Source organism: Scyliorhinus torazame, chromosome 11 (genome assembly GCF_047496885.1).
Source record: "Scyliorhinus torazame isolate Kashiwa2021f chromosome 11, sScyTor2.1, whole genome shotgun sequence".
NCBI classification, from domain to species: domain Eukaryota; kingdom Metazoa; phylum Chordata; class Chondrichthyes; order Carcharhiniformes; family Scyliorhinidae; genus Scyliorhinus; species Scyliorhinus torazame.
The window spans coordinates 50,594,996-50,616,554 of record NC_092717.1 but is presented as its reverse complement, the minus strand read 5'-3'; the positions used below and the strand labels follow the sequence as shown (position 1 = coordinate 50,616,554).

The following is a 21,559-nucleotide window of genomic DNA, read 5'->3' as shown; positions in this document are numbered from 1 at the left end:
ATTAGAATTTTTTTTTAAAAAGGTATCTGGATCTGCATCCGAAGTACTGCAACTTGCAAGGCAAAGGACCAGGTGCTGGACAGTGGGATTAAAATGAGCTAGTTTATTTTATTCTCTTTTTTTGCCGGTGCAGACATGATGGGCTGAATGGTCTCTTTTTGCACTATGTGGTTCTAGTAGCCTGGATGCAAAATTTGCCGTGGTATAGAAAAAAGAGCTGTGGATAATGGCTGTTTCTTGGACTGGAGTGAGGTATACAGAGGTGGTCCATACCAAAACCACTGCTGTTTTTGATATTCTTTTAAGACTTGGAACTGGAGTACAGGGACAATTTTAAAATATGCAGCTGTCATAAAACTTGAAAGCTCAGTGAACAATGATTCTATCAGGTATGTATGGATTGAAATGAGCATCAATGTTTAAAAATGCACTCTGAGGAGATTACAATTGTGGTCCCAATATTCAAAAAAACTATTCTAATTTCCACTTAATCATTCTGAATTGTTCTAGCTTCTTACCCTTTGTCACTATAAAATGTCTAATTTCATACAGCGCATTATCCCTAATCATTGCATGACATCTTTATTTATGCCTATTCTAATCAATGTAAGCAGCAATCTTCCATTAGAACATAGCCCAGCAGTTAACTCTTTGCTTACCAAAAGCCACACAATTATAAAATTTATAATACAAAGGAAAATTTATAAAAACCCATATTTCTTACACATTGCAAGTTTCTGCAGCGAGAAACCTGCCATTCATTATTGACAAAAAGCAGTGAATTGTAACATAACTAATGGATTGGAGTTTAAGGTGAATCCTCTGGGTATAGAAATACTGTCTGGCAGGATGTGTGGCAGAATGTCAATTAAATTATTTCAAGAAAACTAAGCTTGCATGGCAGAACATGAGTAATCTAACTAGATTGGTCCTGAAGTTTCCCATTTCTGATGCTCATAAAGTCCTTGTTGTTTAGGATTAACCACCGCTTTGACTGGCATAATGGTTATAGCCATGGAAGCAACATAAATAAGAAATAGCCCCCTCAAATCTATTCTGCTATACAATAAGGTTATGGCCAATCTTCTATCTCAGTTCCACTTTCCCGCCATAACAAATGATTCCCTTACTGGCCAAAAACATATCTAACTTCATCTTGAATATATTCAATGACTCAGCATCCACGACATTTCCAGGACTGTGTTATGAATGGTATGAGTCAACTGCCTTTATAAATTTGGAGAAATGATGGATAAGAGAGCTAGAGGGGGATTAGGGTACTGTACACAGATATACAAGTTCAAAGAAGATAGGAGAAGAAACAAAAGAAAGAAATCAGACCAGATTAGTAGTGTCGACCTGTCCAAGCTGCTTTGGAGTAAAGTGTGTGACTTGCAAAATATACCTGGTTGTAAAGTATTGCTTTATTATGTAACATCTTCTTAATTTGTTACACCTGCCAACTTTTTTTCATCAAGAACCCAAATAAAAGTTAAAGAATTGACAGAACCATAAAAACAAATGCATTACATTGTTAAAGCAGAGAGATGGCCATTAATCACACGCCAGCTCCATCGAAGCCTGCGTTCACCATGAAAACAGACAAATAAAAGGCATAAAGCTAAGCCAAATCTCTAGCATCCTACAGTATACTTATGCATCATAAAATGATGACTACACAGGAGCTATTTACAGACTGTAAACTCATTTTGCTGCACACCACTCAAAATATTTAAATTCTTTGAGTACATAGCTGAAAGCTTAAGCCTTTTGTTTTCACAGGCCACTTGGGAGTACACCATGGATTCTGGCATGACACCTACAAAGGTCAAATCTTGCTTCTCATTAACATGAAAATATCAGTGGTTAGCCCTTCTGCCTCACCGCACCAGGTACCCAGGTTAAATTCCAGCCTTGGGTGACTGTTTGTGTGGAGTTTGCATGTTCTCCCCATGTCTGCGTGGGTTTCCTCCGGGTGCTCTGGTTTCCACCCACAGTCCAAAGATGTGCAGGTTAGGTGGTATAGCCATGATCAATGCATGGGGTTGCGGGGATAGGGTGGGGGACTGGGCCTGGCTTAGATCAACAAGGTTTTTGTGTCAAATGGATCAATGGTACAGACCTGCCTTGATCTAACTGAGCAGTGAAACACGATCAAGGGGTTGAATGGCCTTCCTTGGGAGTTCTGATTTAGGATTTATCTCCCAATGAGGCATTAAAAAAAGAGATCTTTGGAAATCTCCAGTCACCAAAACCTGTAGTAAGAAATAAAGCATAAACAGGGTTGTGTTTCACAGGCCAAGGCTGTAGTTTGAACACCCCTGATGGGCAAAAAAATTAAAATGAGTCAATGCAATTCATGTGGTTTGCAATTCATGTGCTTTAGTAATTGAAGCTAAAATTTTAGCACCTTCAACAAAGCACACTAGACAGACACTACCTCCATTCCCCAAATTAAGTGCACATAGAATGAAGCTATTCATTTCAACATGCCTGTGTTAGCTCATTGAAAGAGCTATCCAATGGTTACAGCGTCTTGATCTTTTCCCATAGTCCTGCAAATTTCCTCCTCCACTTATTTATCCAAAACTCCCTTTAACATTTTGTATTGAATCTGCTTTAATCAACCTTTAACACAATGTATTATCATACCTCGTTGCATACATTTTTTCATGTCACCTCTGGTTCGTTTGCCAATCATTGTAAATCTGTGTCTTGTTCCTGATGATTCTTCCAGTAGAAAGTTGCTTCTTATTTATTCAATCAAAACCTTCTGCAATCTTGAACACTATCAAATCACCCCTAACCATTTCTGCTCTATATAGAGCAACCTAGTTTCTCCATTCTCTCCATGCAACTGAAGTCATTCTAGTAATCCTGTTCTGCACTCACTCTCCCCGGCCTTGACACCCTTCCTAAAGTTCCAGAATTGATCTAACAATAGTTTAGCTCAGCCTAGGCAAGGTTTTATAAAGATTTACATCAACTCCCTTGTCCTTGGATGCTTATATTTCTAAAGCCAACAATTCTATATGTCTCCATAATGGCCCTCTAAATTTGTCATTATGTAATGACTTAGACGAGGCCTTTGAGATTGCCCAATTGAAATAAGAGTTCCCTGATTAGTGGGCCAATCAGGGTAACTCTTCTTTGCATATAACGGAGTGTCAGATCCTCTGCACTCCCAGTGTAGACAGCAAGCTGAATGTACATGGTCGTACTGCTGTTGGTTTTGTTATTAAAAGGGATTCTGGTGAAGGGACTTCTGCCTCCGTGGACTTATTACACCTTCAAAGTTTTTGTGTACATAAACTTCCAGGTCTCTCTGCATCCTGTTAAAAAATGCAGAATGTAGTTTATAGTACTTCTCATTTCTGCAAAGCAACTCACCCTTTCACTATGCTCTCCTGCTACATTTCCAAGTTATGTGTCATCTACAACTTTGAAATTATGCGCTGTATATCAAGGTCATTAATATGAAAAGGAGCAAGGTCCTGTTGCCACACATGCATCCACAAAGCCAGTAGCCCCTTAATTCCATGGGTTTTTATTTTACCAACATGGTACTTCAGCACATGCTTTTTGAAAGTCCATATGCACATCAACCACATACTGTTCGCCTCTTTGTTGTTTCAAAGAATTCAATCAAGTTAGTCAAACACTTGCCTTTAACAAATCTGTGCTGCTTTCACTTATCAACCCAGATCTTTCCAAGTGACAATTTATTTTGTCGCCAATGGCTGTCTCAATATTTTTCCACCACTGGTGTTATGAAGATTGGTCTGTTTTCAGGTTCATCCCCCCCCCCCCTCCCCCTTTTTGTACGAGTGTAAACATTTTTAACCTTCCAGTTTTCTGGCCTATTCCCATATCTAAGGAAGATTGGAAGATTGTGGACAGAGCCTCCACAATTTCCATCCTTGCTTTCATCAGTAATCGAAGATGCATTCCGTCCGGACTGGGTGACTGTTCTACTTTTTGAGGACTGCCAACTTTTCAGTACCTCCTTTTCAATTTCTTTACTACCTCCTCCTTTACTGTAACATTGGTAGCATTCCCTCCTTTAGTGAAGACAGATGCAGAGTGCTTATTTAGTACCTCGGCCATGCCCTCTGCCTCCAAAGATCGATCTCATTTTTGCTGCCTGAAAGGCTCTGCCCTTCCTCTGACCATTTACTATTTATGGGTTTATAAAAGGTTATGACAAAAGCTAGTGACAACTAAAGATATCGAGATTAAAACAAAACGGAGGTGGTTTTGATAAGTACCGGGTTCATAATTCTCCCATGCTCTTTTTGCCCCTCAAATTTCCTTTCTCTCCCATTTACATTCAGCTTGGAACTCTCCTGAATTATGAACCCGGTACTTAACCACCTCAGTTTTCTTTTAATCTCGATATCTTTAGTTGTCACTAGCTTTGGGGAGTGTCTCACCTGCACTGCTACATCCTTGATGAAGCCCTCACATTTCTCATTTACTGTTTATCTGCCAATATGATTCCAGTCCATTTTGATGTCACTGAAATTATCCCTATTCCAGTTGAGTAATTTGACTCGTTCCTCCACCTTTTCTATATCTACTGCAAATCAAACAATATTTTAATTACTGATCCTCCCCCTTATACACTATTTGGTAATTGATGATATACCACTGCTGTGTAATGTGTTTTCTATTGTTATAGTCCTGCTTTTGAATAAAGGTTTAAACTGAAGATCAATTCCCTGCTTGTCCTACTCAACATGCCTTTCTCAATCAACAGTCCAAAAAACAATTAATTTGTTTTTTGCGGATCTTGCTATGTGCACATATTAACTGCCACGTTTGCCAATGTAACAGTATCTGCACCACAAACCCAATGCCTAGGTTGTAGTGGCTTAGGATATACTTCAGACTCCAGACTGAGTTGTCTCTGCCACTTACTCTCCCTGCATTCACTCTCCAAACTCAACTTGCCCAATAGATCCATTAGATCTCACCACCCAACGCCTAACATTCAGCCACCACTCCTGGCTCCTGTGCTAGCTGACATAATAATGTTTCCTCAGCGTGTCTCCCTGATTCAAAATCACATCATCAATCCCCTTGCATCAATTCTTTATTTCCAACCTTACATTCCTTGCTGTGGCACTTGAACATGCCACGTCTCATTTCCACCACAGATACCAACTTCCCATTCACCAATCATGCTTGAGCTTACTGACAAAAAAGGCTTCCACATCAGACAGCACAGTGGTGCAGTGGTTAGCACTGCTGCCTCACTGCACCGAGGTCCCAGGCTCGATCCCGGCTCTGGGTCACTGTCCGTGTGGAGTTTGCACATTCTCCCCGTGTTTGCATGGGTTTCTCCCCCACAACCCAAAGATGTGCAGGGTAGGTGGATTAGCCCTTAATTGGAAAAAATGAATTGGACTCTAAATTTATAAAAATAAAGGCTTCCAGTTCACCAAATATTCAATTTTGAAATCATTGCACCCAAATCACTTCATGGCCTCACTCTTCCATATCTCCGATTTCCTCCAGCATTCACGTCCTCCAGAACTGGTCCCTTTACTCCCTTCACCCCACCAATGGCAGCCACGCCTTCAGCCAAGTAAGTTCCAAACTCTGAATATCAATGCTCTCCCTTCCCCCACCTCCCATAAACCTCTCCACGGTTAATTCTGTCCTTTGACCAAGTTTTTAAATCACCCACTCTAATATGCCCTTGGGCATGGTGTCATTTTTTTATCCACTTGTCGATCGTGGCTCTGTTGGTAGCATTTGCCCTTCTGAGTCAGAAGGTTATGGGTTCAAGTTCTGTGCCAGAGACATAAGCACAAAAATAACTAGACGAGCACTTGAATGCAGTACTGAGAATGTTCTGGTGCGAGGGCAGTCTTTCCGGTGAAATGTTAAATCAAGGCCTCGTCTGCTCTCTCAGGTGGACATAAAAAATCTCATTCCACAATATCAAAGAGTAGCAGGGAATTATCCTCAATACCCTAGCCAATATTTATCCCTCAATCAACATGACCAAACCTCCTGGTCATTATCACATTTGCAGGAACTTGCCCGTGCTCAAATTAGTCACTGTGCTTCCCGCATTACAACAGTGACTACACTTCAAAGGTGCCTGATCAGTGATGAAGCATTTAGGAATCCTGAGATCATCAAAGACATCATACACATTTTTTTAATATTCCTGTGAAGCATCCTAGGTCATTTTCCTAGGGTTCACCACTTAGATCAACCTGGTCAAATTAATGAATGATCCCTCCTCCGCTTCCCCTAGTATTTGACATGATTGATGCTCCAGTCTCTCCACACAATCAATCTCTGAGGAATGAGTGATATCACTTCAAAGGACCTAGCACAGGTTGCGCATTTGAAGAAAGTATTTCTTTTTTCATATTGAATACCAAAGTTCCCTCATGGACTACTCCTGGTTTCTTCGCTTTTCCTCATCTGCATCACATCACCAAAGTTACTTTGGTTAACATCCACATTTTTGGTTTCATGGGATGCGAGCGTCGTTGGCAAGGCCAGAATTTGCTGCCTGTCCCGAATTTCTCTCGAGAACGTGGTGGTCAGCTGTTTTCTTGAGCTGCTGCAGTCCATCTGGTGTAGGTACACCAATTCTGATACACCTTCACGTCTTTTAAATCCACACATCACATCCATACTTTCGGACATTAAGTCATGGATGAATCTCTCAGGAAGAACTAAAATCATCTTTCTTGGTCCCCACCATAAAATGTACTTAATTATCACAGACTCCGTCCATTTTCCTATCCATCTGCTCAGAATTGAAATGTTTTTTTATTCGTTCATGGGATATGTGCATTACGGCTGAGCCAGCATTCATTGTGCATCCCTGGGGGTAATTAAGAGTCAACCACATTGCTGTGGATCTGGAGTCACTTGAAGGTCAGACCGAGTAAGGACGACAGATTTATTTCCCTAAAGGGCATTAGTGATCCAGGTGGGGTTTTTATGAAAGTCGACAATGGTTTCATACTCACCATTAGACTTATAATTCCAGATTTTTTATTGAATTCAAATTTTACCATCTGCTGTGGTGGGATTCGAACTTGGGTCCCCAAAGCATTACCATGGGTCTTTGGATTACTAGTCAAATGACAATACTATTACACCACTGCAAAATTCTGTTGTCCAACTTGACCCAGAACAGAGCTTCAAACTCCCCATTCTTTTGATCAGCAGTGGCTAATTAAAATCTCCACAGCATTGATTGCATCCACCCCTATTTTAGTCCAGTGCCAATGTAACATTATCTGCTTCTGTCACCTCTTAATCCAAATATGCCAAAGTTCTCGTTCGCCATTCATTTTGCACTGTCCACAAAGCCCAACCTGGTCCATAACCTGTTCCGCACAAAGTCCTATCCATGCATCATTTCTATTATCACAGCCCTAGACTTGTTCTCGGTTCAACAAATCAATGATAAAGCGGCATGGTGGCGAACTGGTTAGCACTGCTGCCTCACAGCGCCAAGGACCCAGGTTCAATTCTGGCCCCGGGTCACTGTTCGTGTGGAGTTTGCATATTCTCCCCGTGTCTGCATGGGTCTCACTCCCATAATCCAAAGATGTGCAGGGTAGGTGGATTGGCCACGTTAAATTGCCCCACGTTAAATTGGCAAAAAAAATTAATTTGGTACTTTAAATTTATTTTTAAAATCAATGATAAAATTCTTCCCCTCATCTTTAAATCCTCATGACCGCACCCCATCCTACCGCCATAATTACCCACAAACTTGCTATCTTTCCTGCACCCTTTGTCAGAAACGATTTGCAAAGATGTTCAGTTAATGCTGGGCATTTAGAAAGAAACGTGTATTCTTATATTCAAAACGCTTCCCACGTGTATCTATTGAACGGGAAGTTGTTTCTCCACGGGCACTAAACAATAAATGATCTGTTAGTCAGTCTGGGTTATTGGAACCCCATTGGAAAATTCTTTGATGTGTGTTTATCCATGAAATGGTTATTAAAGAGGAAATCACCCAAAAGACATCCAGTGTTTGCTGGAGAAGAAGCTGCATGGTTGGAAGGCCCAGAAAAAGCAGACTCTATGAAAATTTGGAGCAGTTAGATTAGTCTACTAAAGAGGGGTAGCATTGTATGTTTTATAATTTTTACATGGAAATTAGTTGTGTGGATTGAACATAGTGAACCTGATCACAACCACTGCTTGAGATGTTCATGTTGTTGTCGCATAAAGTACCTTAAACTTTCAAACCAAGGCTCACCTCATCTAGTGGTAACTCGACCCACCTTCAGAGATTGAAGATATACATATTCAAAGGCCCAGATGTCCAGCTCAGGTCACAATGGGGTTCCACTGCTGCACCTTCAGTTCACACTATCGTACACGACGATAGACCACTGAGTCAACTTTCATAACAATGAGATACTCACTGTTCATCAGTGTGACTGATGCCACTGCTCGACAAGGTTTCTACAACAGACCTGACTCAATTTTTGGGCCAATCCTAAATTCATCTGTTTCTTTTCAATCTATTCTACATTACACAATATTACAATTACAGCACAGGAACGGACAATTTGGCCGAACAGAGCGATACAATTTTTGTGCTCCACGTAAGCCTTCGCCCATTCTTTTTCAATGTGCAACATAGTGGCACGGTGGTTAGCACTGCTGCTTTACAGCGCCAGAGACCCCGGCCTTCGGTGACCGGCTGCGTGGAGTTTTCACTTTCTCCGTGTCTGCGTGGGTTTCATCTGGGTACTCCGGTTTCCTCCCACGGTCCAGAGATGTATAGGTTAGTGGGGTTACGTGGATAGGGCATCGATCGGGTGCCCTTTAAGAGGGTATGTACAGACTCAATGGGCCAATAGCCTCCTTCTGCACTGTAGGAATTCTATTTTTTAACTAACCCTGTCAACTTATTCATGCATTACTTTCTCCCTCATGTTCATCTAGTATCCCTATCTATAGTATCCATCTCAATTTCACCCTGTGGTAGCGAGTCCCAAATTGTAACAATGCTCTGATTAAAGAGGTTCTCTTGAATTTCCCTTATGATTTATTAGTGACTACCTTAGATTTTGGTTCCTAGTTCTCGTCACCCCTGCAAGTGGACTCTTCTCTATCAAATCCTTCCATAATCTTAATGACCTTATATCAGATCACCCCTCAAGTCTTCTTTTCTAGAGAAAGGAGTCGCAGCTTGTTTAATTTTTCATGATGGGCATAATGTCTTAGTTCTAGTATCATCGTAATAACTTTTTTTTTTACACCTTCTCTAATCCCTCTATAACATTTTTAAAATACAGAGACCAGAACTGTCCACAGTACTCCAAGTGTGGTCTAACCGAGGTATTATACATGTTTAACTGTGCTTCTTGGCAATTCTATCCCTCTATAAATGAGCCCAGGATTATTTTTTAATGGCCCTTTTAACCTACATTACTACTGTACCCCCAGATCCCTCTCCACTATTCAGACTTATTTTCCCAGAAGTATGTTTTCCTTATTCTTCCTACCAAAATATACCACCATGTAATTATCTATATTATAATTCCTTTGCAACAATATGGCCATTCTGCGAGTTTATTACACTTGTCTACCCTTTCAAAGAATCCAATAAGATTGGTAGAGTATGAGCTTACCTTTTTCAAATCTGTGCTGACTACTCTGATTTTAAATGTTTTTCTATTACATCTTTGAACAAGGATTCCATTATCTTTTCTACCATTTATGGCAAGTTTTCTAAACTTGTTCTATAGTTAATAGCACTATAAATGTATGCCGCTATTGTTCTACACATAAAAAGATTTTCCTCTATGGAGCGATGGACGCTTCATCTCCCGATCAATTGTAACACTGAACATTTCACACCTGTAATTTATATGCCATGAGAAAATCCTGACTGGATACTATTTTTTTCACATTTGTATAATTCGTAAGCCTGGTTGTGCAATCACCTCTCATGATAATGATTCAAGTAGGGGCAAAAGAGAAAATACAGAAACGTGTCTAAACTGCAAAAGCATCTATAAATTGCTTAGAAATTCCAATGAGAATTACTACTTTTACAAGTACAGATATGTAGCCTACAATCATTTTTAAAATTGCCAAGTGAAAATCCAAGGTTAAAGGCTACATACATGATTATGCTTTCAATCAGTCTCAACCATCTACTACAGGTTTGCAGTTTTGTTTTAAATAGGAAAATAAATCATATTTGGTTTCTTTACAAGGTAGGCAGATTAGGTGTGTACACTTTTAACTCAAGTTTGCATTCAACATTTTATGATGATCCTGGCAACACAAAGACTAGATTTTCTGATCTGTTAGCTTACCACTATTACATTTATCTTAATCTGGTTGATACCAGGGTAAAATAAAGTTTGGAAAACTCATGCCAGAATCTAAATGTTTTGAACACTTTAAATTCACAGAAGCAAACTTTTTTTTGGCCTTTATTCGAACATGGCATATGTTCTAAGACAGAACCAGCACAACCATGGTTTCAATTCTTCATTGACATCCATCAGCAAAGGTGGCTGTAGTGGATAATATTTTATGACTAACCACATATGTTGCGAAATCAGAACTTAGGCTCAAACCTACAGGATATATTCCTTGCATAGCTACACAGAAAAGACTAAAAACTTTATTGCAGAAGAATATTAGCATCTGGCTCATTATGAAAAGTGCAGCCATAAGCTCCAAAGAGAGAAGTAGTGTGTAGATGGCACATACCATTAGGAACATCAGTTATTAGTGAAACCAAGAGCATTTGAATAACCCAAAACCTAATGAAGCTTTTCTTTCACTGTGTAATGTAGACTGTACATAAACGTACAACATTTTTGTAGGATAGGAAAAGACAACATATTCGGATAACTTTCTACGGCATGTATACATTTAGCTCAGTACAGCCTCACATTAGCTCTCCATCGAAAATAACTACTTAAAAGTGGTCAACTTAGTTGTTGTGTTCACTGGTACATCTTATGGGAGAATGAGCTGCAGCTTAGCTCTGTGATGTAACAAGCAAAAGCTAGAACCAGATAAATTTGAACATGATATTGCTGGATGCTCAGACATTGAAAATAGGCCTATACAATAATCCTTAATTGAATTTATGAATAAACATACCCTTTACCTTAGTACTTCCAGTACAAGTGCATGAGCTGCAATCTGTGACCTGGTGGCACGAGTACAAGGCAGCAAAAGTTTTTCAATTCAAAACTAAAATAGTGTTCCCATTTACTCAGCAGACAACTTAAGAGGGGTTGAAAACGCAAGTTGGAATCCAAATATGTGAGCAGCTTCCTGAATTTCTGGGCAGTCAAATCAGCAAGACAAAATGTGTACACACAGTGACTGTAAAGCAGGACTTAAAAATGTGTCATCACTTAGTGGAAGTGTGGCTTTGTAAAATATCACTGGTTCAAACAATAAAGAAAGCAATTGAGTGCATCATCTACAACATAAAACAAACAATATGCTTAAGACACTCGTTAAACGAACATTTTTAAAAGTACCCAGTGAACGACTAGCTAATTGTTTTGATGGTGTTAGCTGAGGGAGAATATTAGTTAGATACCAAGTGAACCTCACAATTCTTCTCTTAATAGTGCAGATGATCTTTAATGCCACCCGGAACACAGAAGTGACCTTGATTTAATGTCTGATTCAAAAGGCAGCAGTTCTGACAATGTAGCACCCACTTATGTGTCTGCCCAGATTGTGTGTTCAAGTTCTGAAGTGGAGCTTGAACCTACAACTTCCTAGTTCAGAGTTGAGAGCATTATCAAGGTAAATTAAGCACAGAAAAAGTTTGCTAAGAGACATGTTGGGGAGATTTAAATGTCCGTGCCCAGAAAGCAGAGGTTAAGTATGGCACATGCAGGGAGAAACAATGGGAGGGAGAAGTGAGTCAGAGGTAATGACTAAGACAGCAACTGGGGTAAGGGACAAAATAACCAAGAAAGAGGAAAACAGTGTTAAAGGGATACAAGTGGAGACACTCACATATCTGAACAAAGAACAAAGAAAATTACAGCACAGGAACAGGCCCTTTGGCCCTCCCAGCCTGCGCCGATCCAGATCCTTTATCTAAACCCGTCTTCTATTTTCCAAGGATCTACTTCCCTCTGTTCCCCGCCCTGTCTAGATGCATCTTAAATGAGGATATTGTGCCCGCCTCTACCACCTCCGCTGGCAAAGCGTTCCAGGCACCCACCATCCTCTGCGTAAAAAACTTTCCACGCACATCTCCCTTAAACTTTCCCCCTCACCTTGAAATCGTGACCACTTGTAATTGACACCCCCACTCTTGGAAAAAGCTTGTTGCTTCCACCCTGCCCATACCTCTCAGAATTTTGTAGACCTCAATCAGGTCCCCCCTCAACCTCCGTCTTTCCAACAAAAACAATCCTAATCTACTCAACCTTTCTTCATAGCTAGCACCCTCCATACCAGGCAACATCCTGATGAACCTCCTCTGCACCCTCTCGAAAGCATCCACATCCTTCTGGTAATGTGGCGACCAGAACTGCATGCAGTATTCCAAATGTGGCCTAACCAAAGTCCTATACAACTGTAACATGACCTGCCGACTTTTGTACTCAATACCCCGTCCGATGAAGGCAAGCATGCTGTATGCCTTCTTGACCACTCTATCGACCTGCGTTGCCACCTTCAGGGTACAAAAGACCTGAACTCCCAGATCTCTCTGTACATCAATTTTCCCCAGGACTCTTCCATTGACTGTATAGTCCGCTCTTGAATTAGATCTTCCAAAATGCATCACCTCGCATTTGCCTGGATTGAACTCCATCTGCCATTTCTCTGCCCAACTCTCCAATCTATCTATATTTTGCTGTATTCTCTGACAGTACTCCTCGCTATCTGCAACTCCACCAATTTTAGTATCATCTGCAAACTTGTTAATCAGACCACCTATACCTTCGTCCAGATCATTTATGTATATCACAAACAACAGTGGTCCGAGCACGGATCCCTGTGGAACACCACTAGTCACCTTTGTCCATTTTGAGACACTCCCTTCCACCACTACTCTCTGTCTCCTGTTGCCCAGCCAGTTCTTTATCCATATAGCTAGTACACCCTGAACCCCATACAACTTCACTTTTTCCATCAACCTGCCATGGGAAACTTGATCAAACGCCTTACTGAAGTCCATGTATATGACATCTACAGCCCTTCCCTCATCAATTAATGTTGTCACTTCCTCAAAGAATTCTATTAGGTTTGTAAGACATGACCTTCCCTGCACAAAACCATGCTGCCTATCACTGATAAGTCTATTTTCTTCCAAATGTGAATAGATCCTATCCCTCAGTATCTTCTCCAACAGTTTGCCTAGCACTGACATCAAACTCAGTCTATAATTCCCTGGATTATCCCTGCTACCCTTCTTAAACAAAGGGACATTAGCAATTCTCCAGTCCTCCGGGACCTCACCCGTGCTCAAGGATGCTGCAAAGATATCTGTTAAGGCCCCAGCTATTTCGTCCCTCTCTTCCCTCAGTAACCTGGGATAGATCCCATCCGGACCTGGGGACTTGTCCACCGTAACGCCTTTTAGAATACCCAAAACTTCCCCCTTCCTTATGCGGACTTGACGTAGAGTATTTAAACATCCATCCCTAGCCTCAACATCCGTCATGTCCCTCTCCTTGGTGAATACCGATGCAAAGTACTCATTAAGAATCTCACCCATTTCCTCTGACTCCACGCATAACTTCCCTCTTTTGTCTTTGGGTGGGCCAATCCTTTCTCTAGTTACCCTCTTGCTCCTTATATATGAATAAAAGGCTTTGGGATTTTCCTTAACCCTGTTAGCCAAAGATATTTCATCTAGGGAAAAGAGAAACAGCTCTAGAGCATTTGAAAGTGAGCGAGAGCGTGCAAGGGTGAGTGCGGGAGAGCAAAGGAACATGAGAGGGGGAGAAAGAGAGCAGGAGTTAGAGAAAAGAGTGAAAGGAAAGAAAATCAGGTAGGAAAGGAAAAAATACAATTCTGAAGATGAAGCTGGAATAGAGGATAAAGCATGCAGGCCCAACAACTAAGCAAGGTGTTAATATATGCAACCTAGTGATGAGATACTTTATTGATTGAATATTTGACTTAGCAGACCACTTGTCTTGGGTGAAAATTGAAGTGTATGCAGGTTGGCCTTTTTATTCTTTATCAACGTTCTCAATTTGAACACATTGGCCCACAACTTCCTCAACAGTGGCAATCTCCGGTGGATTGCCACACTGAATGAATTTATCTTTGCTGCAATCCCAAAGCCGCCGTCTTGCCCAGCCTTCCTTTCTCAAGCTGGTGAGATAGGAGCAGTGAAGCGCACCTCTGGTTGTAGCAGCGTGGAGCAAAAGGGGCGCAGGGAAGTAAGACATGCGGGACGGACCAGATGGGGAGGGGCCGGATTGTCCGGAGGGAGAGGGGAAGGAGAGGGGCACGCCAGAGGGAGAGGGGTAGGGGAGGGGCGCGTCGGAGAAAGAAGAAGGGGTGTTTCGGAGGGAGAGGGGAGGAGAGGGGCGCGCCGGAGGGAGAGGGGAAGCACAGGGAGGCACCAGCGGGAGAGGGGCGGGAGGCACCAGCGGGAGAGGGGCGGGAGGCACCAGCGGGGGAGGGGCGGGAGGCACCTGCGGGGGAGGGGCGGGAGGCACCTGCGGGGGAGGGGCGGGAGGCACCAGCGCGGGAGGAGAGGGTGGCACCAGGGGGGGGGAGGGGCGGGAGGCACCGGCGGGGGAGGGGCGGGAGGCAGCGGCGGGGGAGGGGCGGGAGGCAGCGGCGGGGGAGGGGCGGGAGGCACCGGCGGGGGAGGGGCGGGAGGCACCGGCGGGGAGGGGCGGGAGGCACCGGCGGGGGAGGGGCGGGAAGCACCAGCGCGGGAGGAGAGGGTGGCACCAAGGGGGGGGGGGGGGGGAGAGGGAGGCAGCGGCGGGGGAGGGGCGGGAGGCACTGGCGGGGAGGGGCAGGAGGCACCGGCGGGGGAGGGGCAGGAGGCACTGGCGGGGGAGGAGAGGGTGGCACCAGGGGGGGGGGGAGAGGGGGGGGAGGCAGCGGCGGGGGAGGGGCGGGAGGCACCGGCGGGGGAGGGGCTCGAGGCACCAGCAGGGGAGGGGCTCGAGGCACCAGCAGGGGAGGGGCTCGAGGCACCAGCAGGGGAGGGGCTCGAGGCACCAGCAGGGGAGGGGCTCGAGGCACCAGCAGGGGAGGGGCTCGAGGCACCAGCAGGGGAGGGGCTCGAGGCACCAGCAGGGGAGGGGCTCGAGGCACCAGCAGGGGAGGGGCTCGAGGCACCAGCAGGGGAGGGGCTCGAGGCACCAGCAGGGGAGGGGCTCGAGGCACCAGCAGGGGAGGGGCTCGAGGCACCAGCAGGGGAGGGGCTCGAGGCACCAGCAGGGGAGGGGCTCGAGGCACCAGCAGAGGAGGGTCTAGAGGCACCAGCGGGGGATGGACAGGGGGCACCAGCGGGGGATGGACAGGGGGCACCAGCGGGGGATGGACGGGGGCACCAGCGGGGGATGGACAGGGGGCACCAGTGGGGGAAGGACGGGGGCACCAGCGGGGGAAGGACGGGAGGCATGAGAGGGGGAGAGGGTTGGATGTAACTCTTTCTGAGCAACTGTCAGCGTAAATCTGGCGGAATCATACCAAGTTAATGATTGAAATTGCTTATTTTGATGATCCCCAGAACAGTTATCGAGAGGATGTTATCTGATCTGGGCAATTGCCAGATAAACCCTGAAGTGGGAAATTCCTCGAGATTCCATACTTCCTAAATGCGATGTTGGGGGGGGGAGGGAGCAGGAAGTTATGGGCCATTATGTTTTAGGGAACTACAGGCCAAGTTGAGTTCTGAAGTACAGAATATAGAGACAAGCTGAAGGTACATGTACAGCAGACCCTTTTATTATTGAACATGCAGCACAAACAAGAAAATGGGAGAAACCAACAGAAAGCAGTTATCACTGACCTATTCCTATACTGGAATTGCCCTGAGTTTTATGTTGAGAGAGTTGCAAGCCTTGAGGCGTGCTGTTCCTGCTATCATCCATACATAAAGCAGAATCCTTACGAGGAACTTTAGGCGCTGCATCATCGCTAATTCCGGACTGTTTCTGTCTTCGCCGCTTTTTGCTCCATAATTCATGACAATCTTGCCAGTGTGGCAGGCTATAAAGAGAAAACATTCATATAGTTGGTACAATAAGCATTGCCAGCTACATTCTACCTTCAGCAGCTCAACCCAACCACTATAATCTGATTTCTGCTCCCAATTCTATTACTTCAGCAGCAACTTCCAGGTAATTACCACATTGCACAACAATGTTCTTCATTTCCTCATTCCCCCAGCATTTCTTGCCAACGGTGATGCAACTGTATCCCCTCGGACAGTGGTTCCCAATCCTTTCTTACATCATGGTACACTTTTATATTATAAAAGATTTTGAGGTGCACCTCCTATTTTCTCCAACTGAACTGCCCTCTTGCAGAAGTGTTTGATAAATCTCCAAAATGTCATAAAAACATGTCAAGCCACCATTTCATACAATCCTTCATTAGTTGAAATTTATAATGAAAGCCTTAGCTTTCTTAACTTGCATGTCAAATACAATATTGGAGCATGTATATCTCATCTTTATTGGTTCCTGTTGTGATGAATGTAGGAATTTCAGATATGTATATGTATTTGGTGCAGTAAAGGTTAAAAGTCTAGATTAGTATGCAAGTCATGTTTTTTAAAATCCTGGTTTGAAAGGCATTTTTTGGAGACAGAGGTACAATTAAAACATCCTAAAAGATCATAATTCATTCCAGCCAGCGTTATTATTTGTTGAAGTTGGGTTAATGGAATTTTGCTTATATTAAGAATTAGAGACAGTGTGTTCAGGTAAGGGAAATTATGTAGTTAATGGGAGGAGCCAGGGGCTGAAGCAGTCAACTGTTGGGTTTTGGAGTTTCAGATCAGTTAAAGGTTTGACTGGGCACAGGACAGCACGGTAGCACAAGTGGATAGCACTGCGGCTTCACAGCGCCAGGGTTCCAGGTTCGATTCCCCGCTGGGTCACTGTCTGTGCGGAGTCTGCACGTTCTCCCCGTGCCTCTGTGGGTTTCCTCCCACAATCCAAAGACGTGCAGGTTAGGTGGATTGGCCATGACAAATTGCCCTTAGTGACCAAAAAGGTTAGAAGGGGTTATTGGGTTCTGGGGATAGGGTGGAAGTGAGGGCTTAAGTGGGTCGGTGCAGACTCAATGGGCCGAATGGCCTCCTTCTGCACTGTATGGTCTATCTATGTATGTAAAGTGCAATTTCTCAGGCAGGCAGTTTAAACAGTACTTTGAGACAGGCTAGAATCTGAAAGCTGGGCCCTGAAGGATATTGTTTTCTCAAAGTGGAGTATCCAAGACATCTCTATTAAGGAAGTATGCCTGGGTCTGCTAACTGTATTTAAATGGATTTTGACCCGAGATGGGGTTTGTTTGAGTGGAGATAGAGATAGCAGTTAAGGGTTGTTGTGTCATCGTATTATTAAGCATTGTTCAATCAGTAATTGCAAGCTACTTTTCTTTACGATGCTAGTTAGTAACACCGTGTTCGTAATAAAGTTTGTTTTAATATACCATATCCCCATTTGTGCATGGAACCACACCTGGAGCGGAATATCCTTTCCTCACAGTCCTACAAATTATTATTGGGGTTTCAGTCCAGTATCCCTGTTTCGGGATCATAATACTCTAGTCTTCATCCTTACTGGGAATGTTGATTTTTAAAAATTTAACTTTCCTGTCTTCTCTCCTTTCTTCAACCTCTCTCTCGCTTCTCCCAGGTTTTTGCATCCTTGTTGCGCAGGGACATGGGGCCATTTTCTTTAACTCTGTGGTCCGATTTAATAATTGGAGATGAGGAAATGGCTGAGGAACTGAACAGGTTTTTTGGGTTGGTCTTCACAGTGGAAGACACAAATACCATGCCAGTGACTGATGGAAATGAGGCTATGACAGGTGAGGACCTTCAGAGGATTGTTATCACAAAGGAGGTAGTGATGGGCAAGCTAATGGGGCTAAAGGTAGACAAGTCTCCTGGACCTGATGGAATGCATCCCAGAGTGCTAAAAGAGATAGCTAGGGAAATTGCAAATGCACTAGTGATAATTTACCAAAATTCACGAGACTCTGGGGTGGTCCCGGCGGATTGGAAATTAGCAAACGTGACACCACTGTTTAAAAAAGGAGGTAGGCAGAAAGCGGGTAATTATAGGCCAGTGAGCTTAACTTCGGTAGTAGGGAAGATGCTGGAATCTATCATCAAGGAAGAAATAGCGAGGCATCTGGATGGAAATTGTCCCATTGGGCAGACGCAGCATGGGTTCATAAAGGGCAGGTCGTGCCTCACTAATTTAGTGGAATTTTTTGAGGACATTAACAGTGCGGTAGATAACGGGGAGCCAATGGATGTGGTATATCTGGATTTCCAGAAAGCCTTTGACAAGGTGCCACACAAAAGGTTACTGCATAAGATAAAGATGCATGGCATTAAGGGGAAAGTAGTAGCATGGATAGAGGATTGGTTAATTAATAGAAAGCAAAGAGTGGGGATTAATGGGTGTTTCTCTGGTTGGCAATCAGTAGCTAGTGGTGTCCCTCAGGGATCAGTGTTAGGCCCACAACTGTTCACAATTTACATAGATGATTTGGAGTTGGGGACCAAGGGCAATGTGTCCAAGTTTGCCGACGACACTAAGATAAGTGGTAAAGCAAAAAGTGCAGAGGATACTGGAAGTCTGCAGAGGGATTTGGATAGGCTAAGTGAATGGGCTAGGGTCTGGCAAATGGAATACAATGTTGACAAATGTGAGATTATCCATTTTGGTAGGAATAACAGCAAAAGGGATTATTATTTAAATGATAAAATATTAAAACATGCTGCTGTGCAGAGAGACCTGGGTGTGCTAGTGCATGAGTCGCAAAAAGTTGGTTTACAGGTGCAACAGGTGATTAAGAAGGCAAATGGAATTTTGTCCTTCATTGCTAGAGGGATGGAGTTTAAGACTAGGGAGGTTATGCTGCAATTGTATAAGGTGTTAGTGAGGCCACACCTGGAGTATTGTGTTCAGTTTTGGTCTCCTTACTTGAGAAAGGACGTACTGGCACTGGAGAGTGTGCAGAGGAGATTCACTAGGTTAATCCCAGAGCTGAAGGGGTTGGATTACGAGGAGAGGTTGAGTAGACTGGGACTGTACTCATTGGAATTTAGAAGGATGAGGGGGGATCTTATAGAAACATATAAGATTATGAAGGGAATAGATAGGATAGATGCGGGCAGGTTGTTTCCACTGGCGGGTGAAAGCAGAACTAGGGGGCACAGCCTCAAAATAAGGGGAAGTAGATTTAGGACTGAGTTTAGGAGAAACTTCTTCACCCAAAGGGTTGTGAATCTATGGAATTCCTTGCCCAGTGAAGCAGTAGAGGCTCCTTCATTAAATGTTTTTAAGATAAAGATAGATAATTTTTTGAAGAATAAAGGGATTAAGGGTTATGGTGTTCGGGCCGGAAAGTGGAGCTGAGTCCACAAAAGATCAGCCATGATCTCAGTGAATGGTGGAGCAGGCCCGAGGGGCCAGATGGCCTACTCCTGTTCCTAGTTCTTATGTCAGCATCTCCAATTTCCAAAGAACCTGGGATATCCTGTGCACCCGCTGCCAGGGAAGGGCTGGATATGCAGGGTTCAGAATGTTTTATGTTGGTAATCTGAACCGTGCATGTGCTGGTCCGAAAGGGCCATGCAGCGCAATTCATGGGCCTAACCAATGTTAAAAATTCTGAACTGCGCACGTGCAGACAATTCCCAGCTGGCGCATATGTGCCCCCCCCCCCCCCCCGCCCCCACCCCCACTATCCGAGGTTCACTGGGATTTGGAGATGCCGACCATGAAGTATAAAACAAAGATTAGATTTAGTTTAACGTATAATTATTTTGAATCTTACTTTGCAACACACTTGTGGGGTCTTCCCGGCACAGGAACTTCTGCCCTAGTCCTTGCACCACCAGCTACCTTATCCAAGCCCATCATAAGCATAGAATACCTACAGTGCAGAAGAAGGCCATTCAGCCCATCGAGTCTGCACCAACCGTTTTGAATGAGCTACCCATTTACACTTCGCCCGCCCACTCTGCCCTATCCCCGTAACCCCATAGCCTAATCTGCACATCAAGGGGCAATGCATTTCTTTTTATAAATGAAGAGTACTCAATTCTTTTTCCAATTGAAGGGCAAATTCGCGTGGCCAACTCACCTACCCTGCACATCTTTTTGGGCTGTGGGGGTGAGACCCACGCAGACATGGGGAGAATGTGCAAACTCTACACGGACAGTGACCTGGGATCGAACCAGGGTCCTTGGCGCTGTGAGGCAGCAGTGCTAACTATTGCGCCACTGTGCTCCCCCACCAAGGGGCAATTTAGCATGGCCAATCCACCTAACCCACACATCTTTGGACTGTGGAAGGAAACCGGAGCACCCGGAGGAAATCCATGCAGACACAGGGAGAAAGTGAAAACTAAACACAGACAGTGACCCAAGGTGGGGATTGAAACCAGGTCCCTCATTCTATGTGGCAACAGTGCTAACCGCAGTGCCACCCATAAACTTGTACACCTCTATCAAATCTCCCCTCAATATCCTTTGCTCCAAGGAGAACGAACCCCAGCTATTCCAACCTAACCTTGCAACTAAAAATCCTCAATTCTCAAACTATTCTGGCAATTGTCTTCAGCATTCTGGGAAGGAGCCTCATATCCTTCCTAAAGTGCGATAACCAGAACTGGGTGTAATACTACAGTTGTGGCCTAACCAGAGCTTTATAAAGGTTTGGCACAACTCCCTGCTTTTGTACTTCATGCCTTTATTCATGAAACACAACATCCCATACGATTTGCTAACCACTTTCTCACAACATATCTTGCAAAGATCAAAGCACACCCCCTCTGTTCCTACATAATCTTTAGAATATTGCTGAAAAGACAGACACATTGCCAAAGCTTTTGTCGCCTTGCACTTATCAGGATAAAAGCAAGAACGTCAAATTTCAAACGATCATAACTTATAAGAGAGAAAAGGGTGCTAATTGGCAAAGGCATTGCTAGCAATGCGGAACACTTTGATCAATCCAAGTCAACTAGCTAATCAATCAACATCTCTTCTCCTGGAGTAAAACATCTTGTGATCATTTGACATTTAGCATTCTTACATTTGCCCTGATGGGTACAAAACAATTCCCCTTGGTTTCTGAGGCCATTAGCACCCGGTTTCCCTGGGTTTCTGTGGCTATGATTCATCTTTCATTTTCACTCCACAGTATAAATATTTCCCACTTTCTGTCTGTTAGCTTTGACAAAGAGTCATCGGACTAAAAACTTTAGCTCTTTTCTCTCCCTACAGATGCTGCTAGACTTGCTGAGATTTTCCAGCATTTTCTCTTTCATTTTGGGTACAAAACAACTTTGGCAACATGTTCCTCTTTTCACCAATATTCAAGTTCC

General features: G+C 43.7%; 1 protein-coding gene across 3 annotated transcripts in view; it reads right to left on the bottom strand.

Annotated features, from left to right (window-relative positions):
- LOC140385276 (cyclin-dependent kinase 13-like) overlaps positions 1–21,559 on the bottom strand; it is a 113,872-nt gene that overhangs the window by 15,983 nt on the left and 76,330 nt on the right. For 2 of the 3 annotated variants that reach the window (XM_072467235.1, XM_072467236.1), the window contains exon 12: positions 15,992–16,191. In XM_072467235.1, coding sequence (XP_072323336.1) covers positions 15,992–16,191 — 200 coding nt within the window. The remainder of the gene's footprint in view (positions 1–15,991; positions 16,192–21,559) is intronic. The other variant, XM_072467237.1, reaches the window with a different exon arrangement.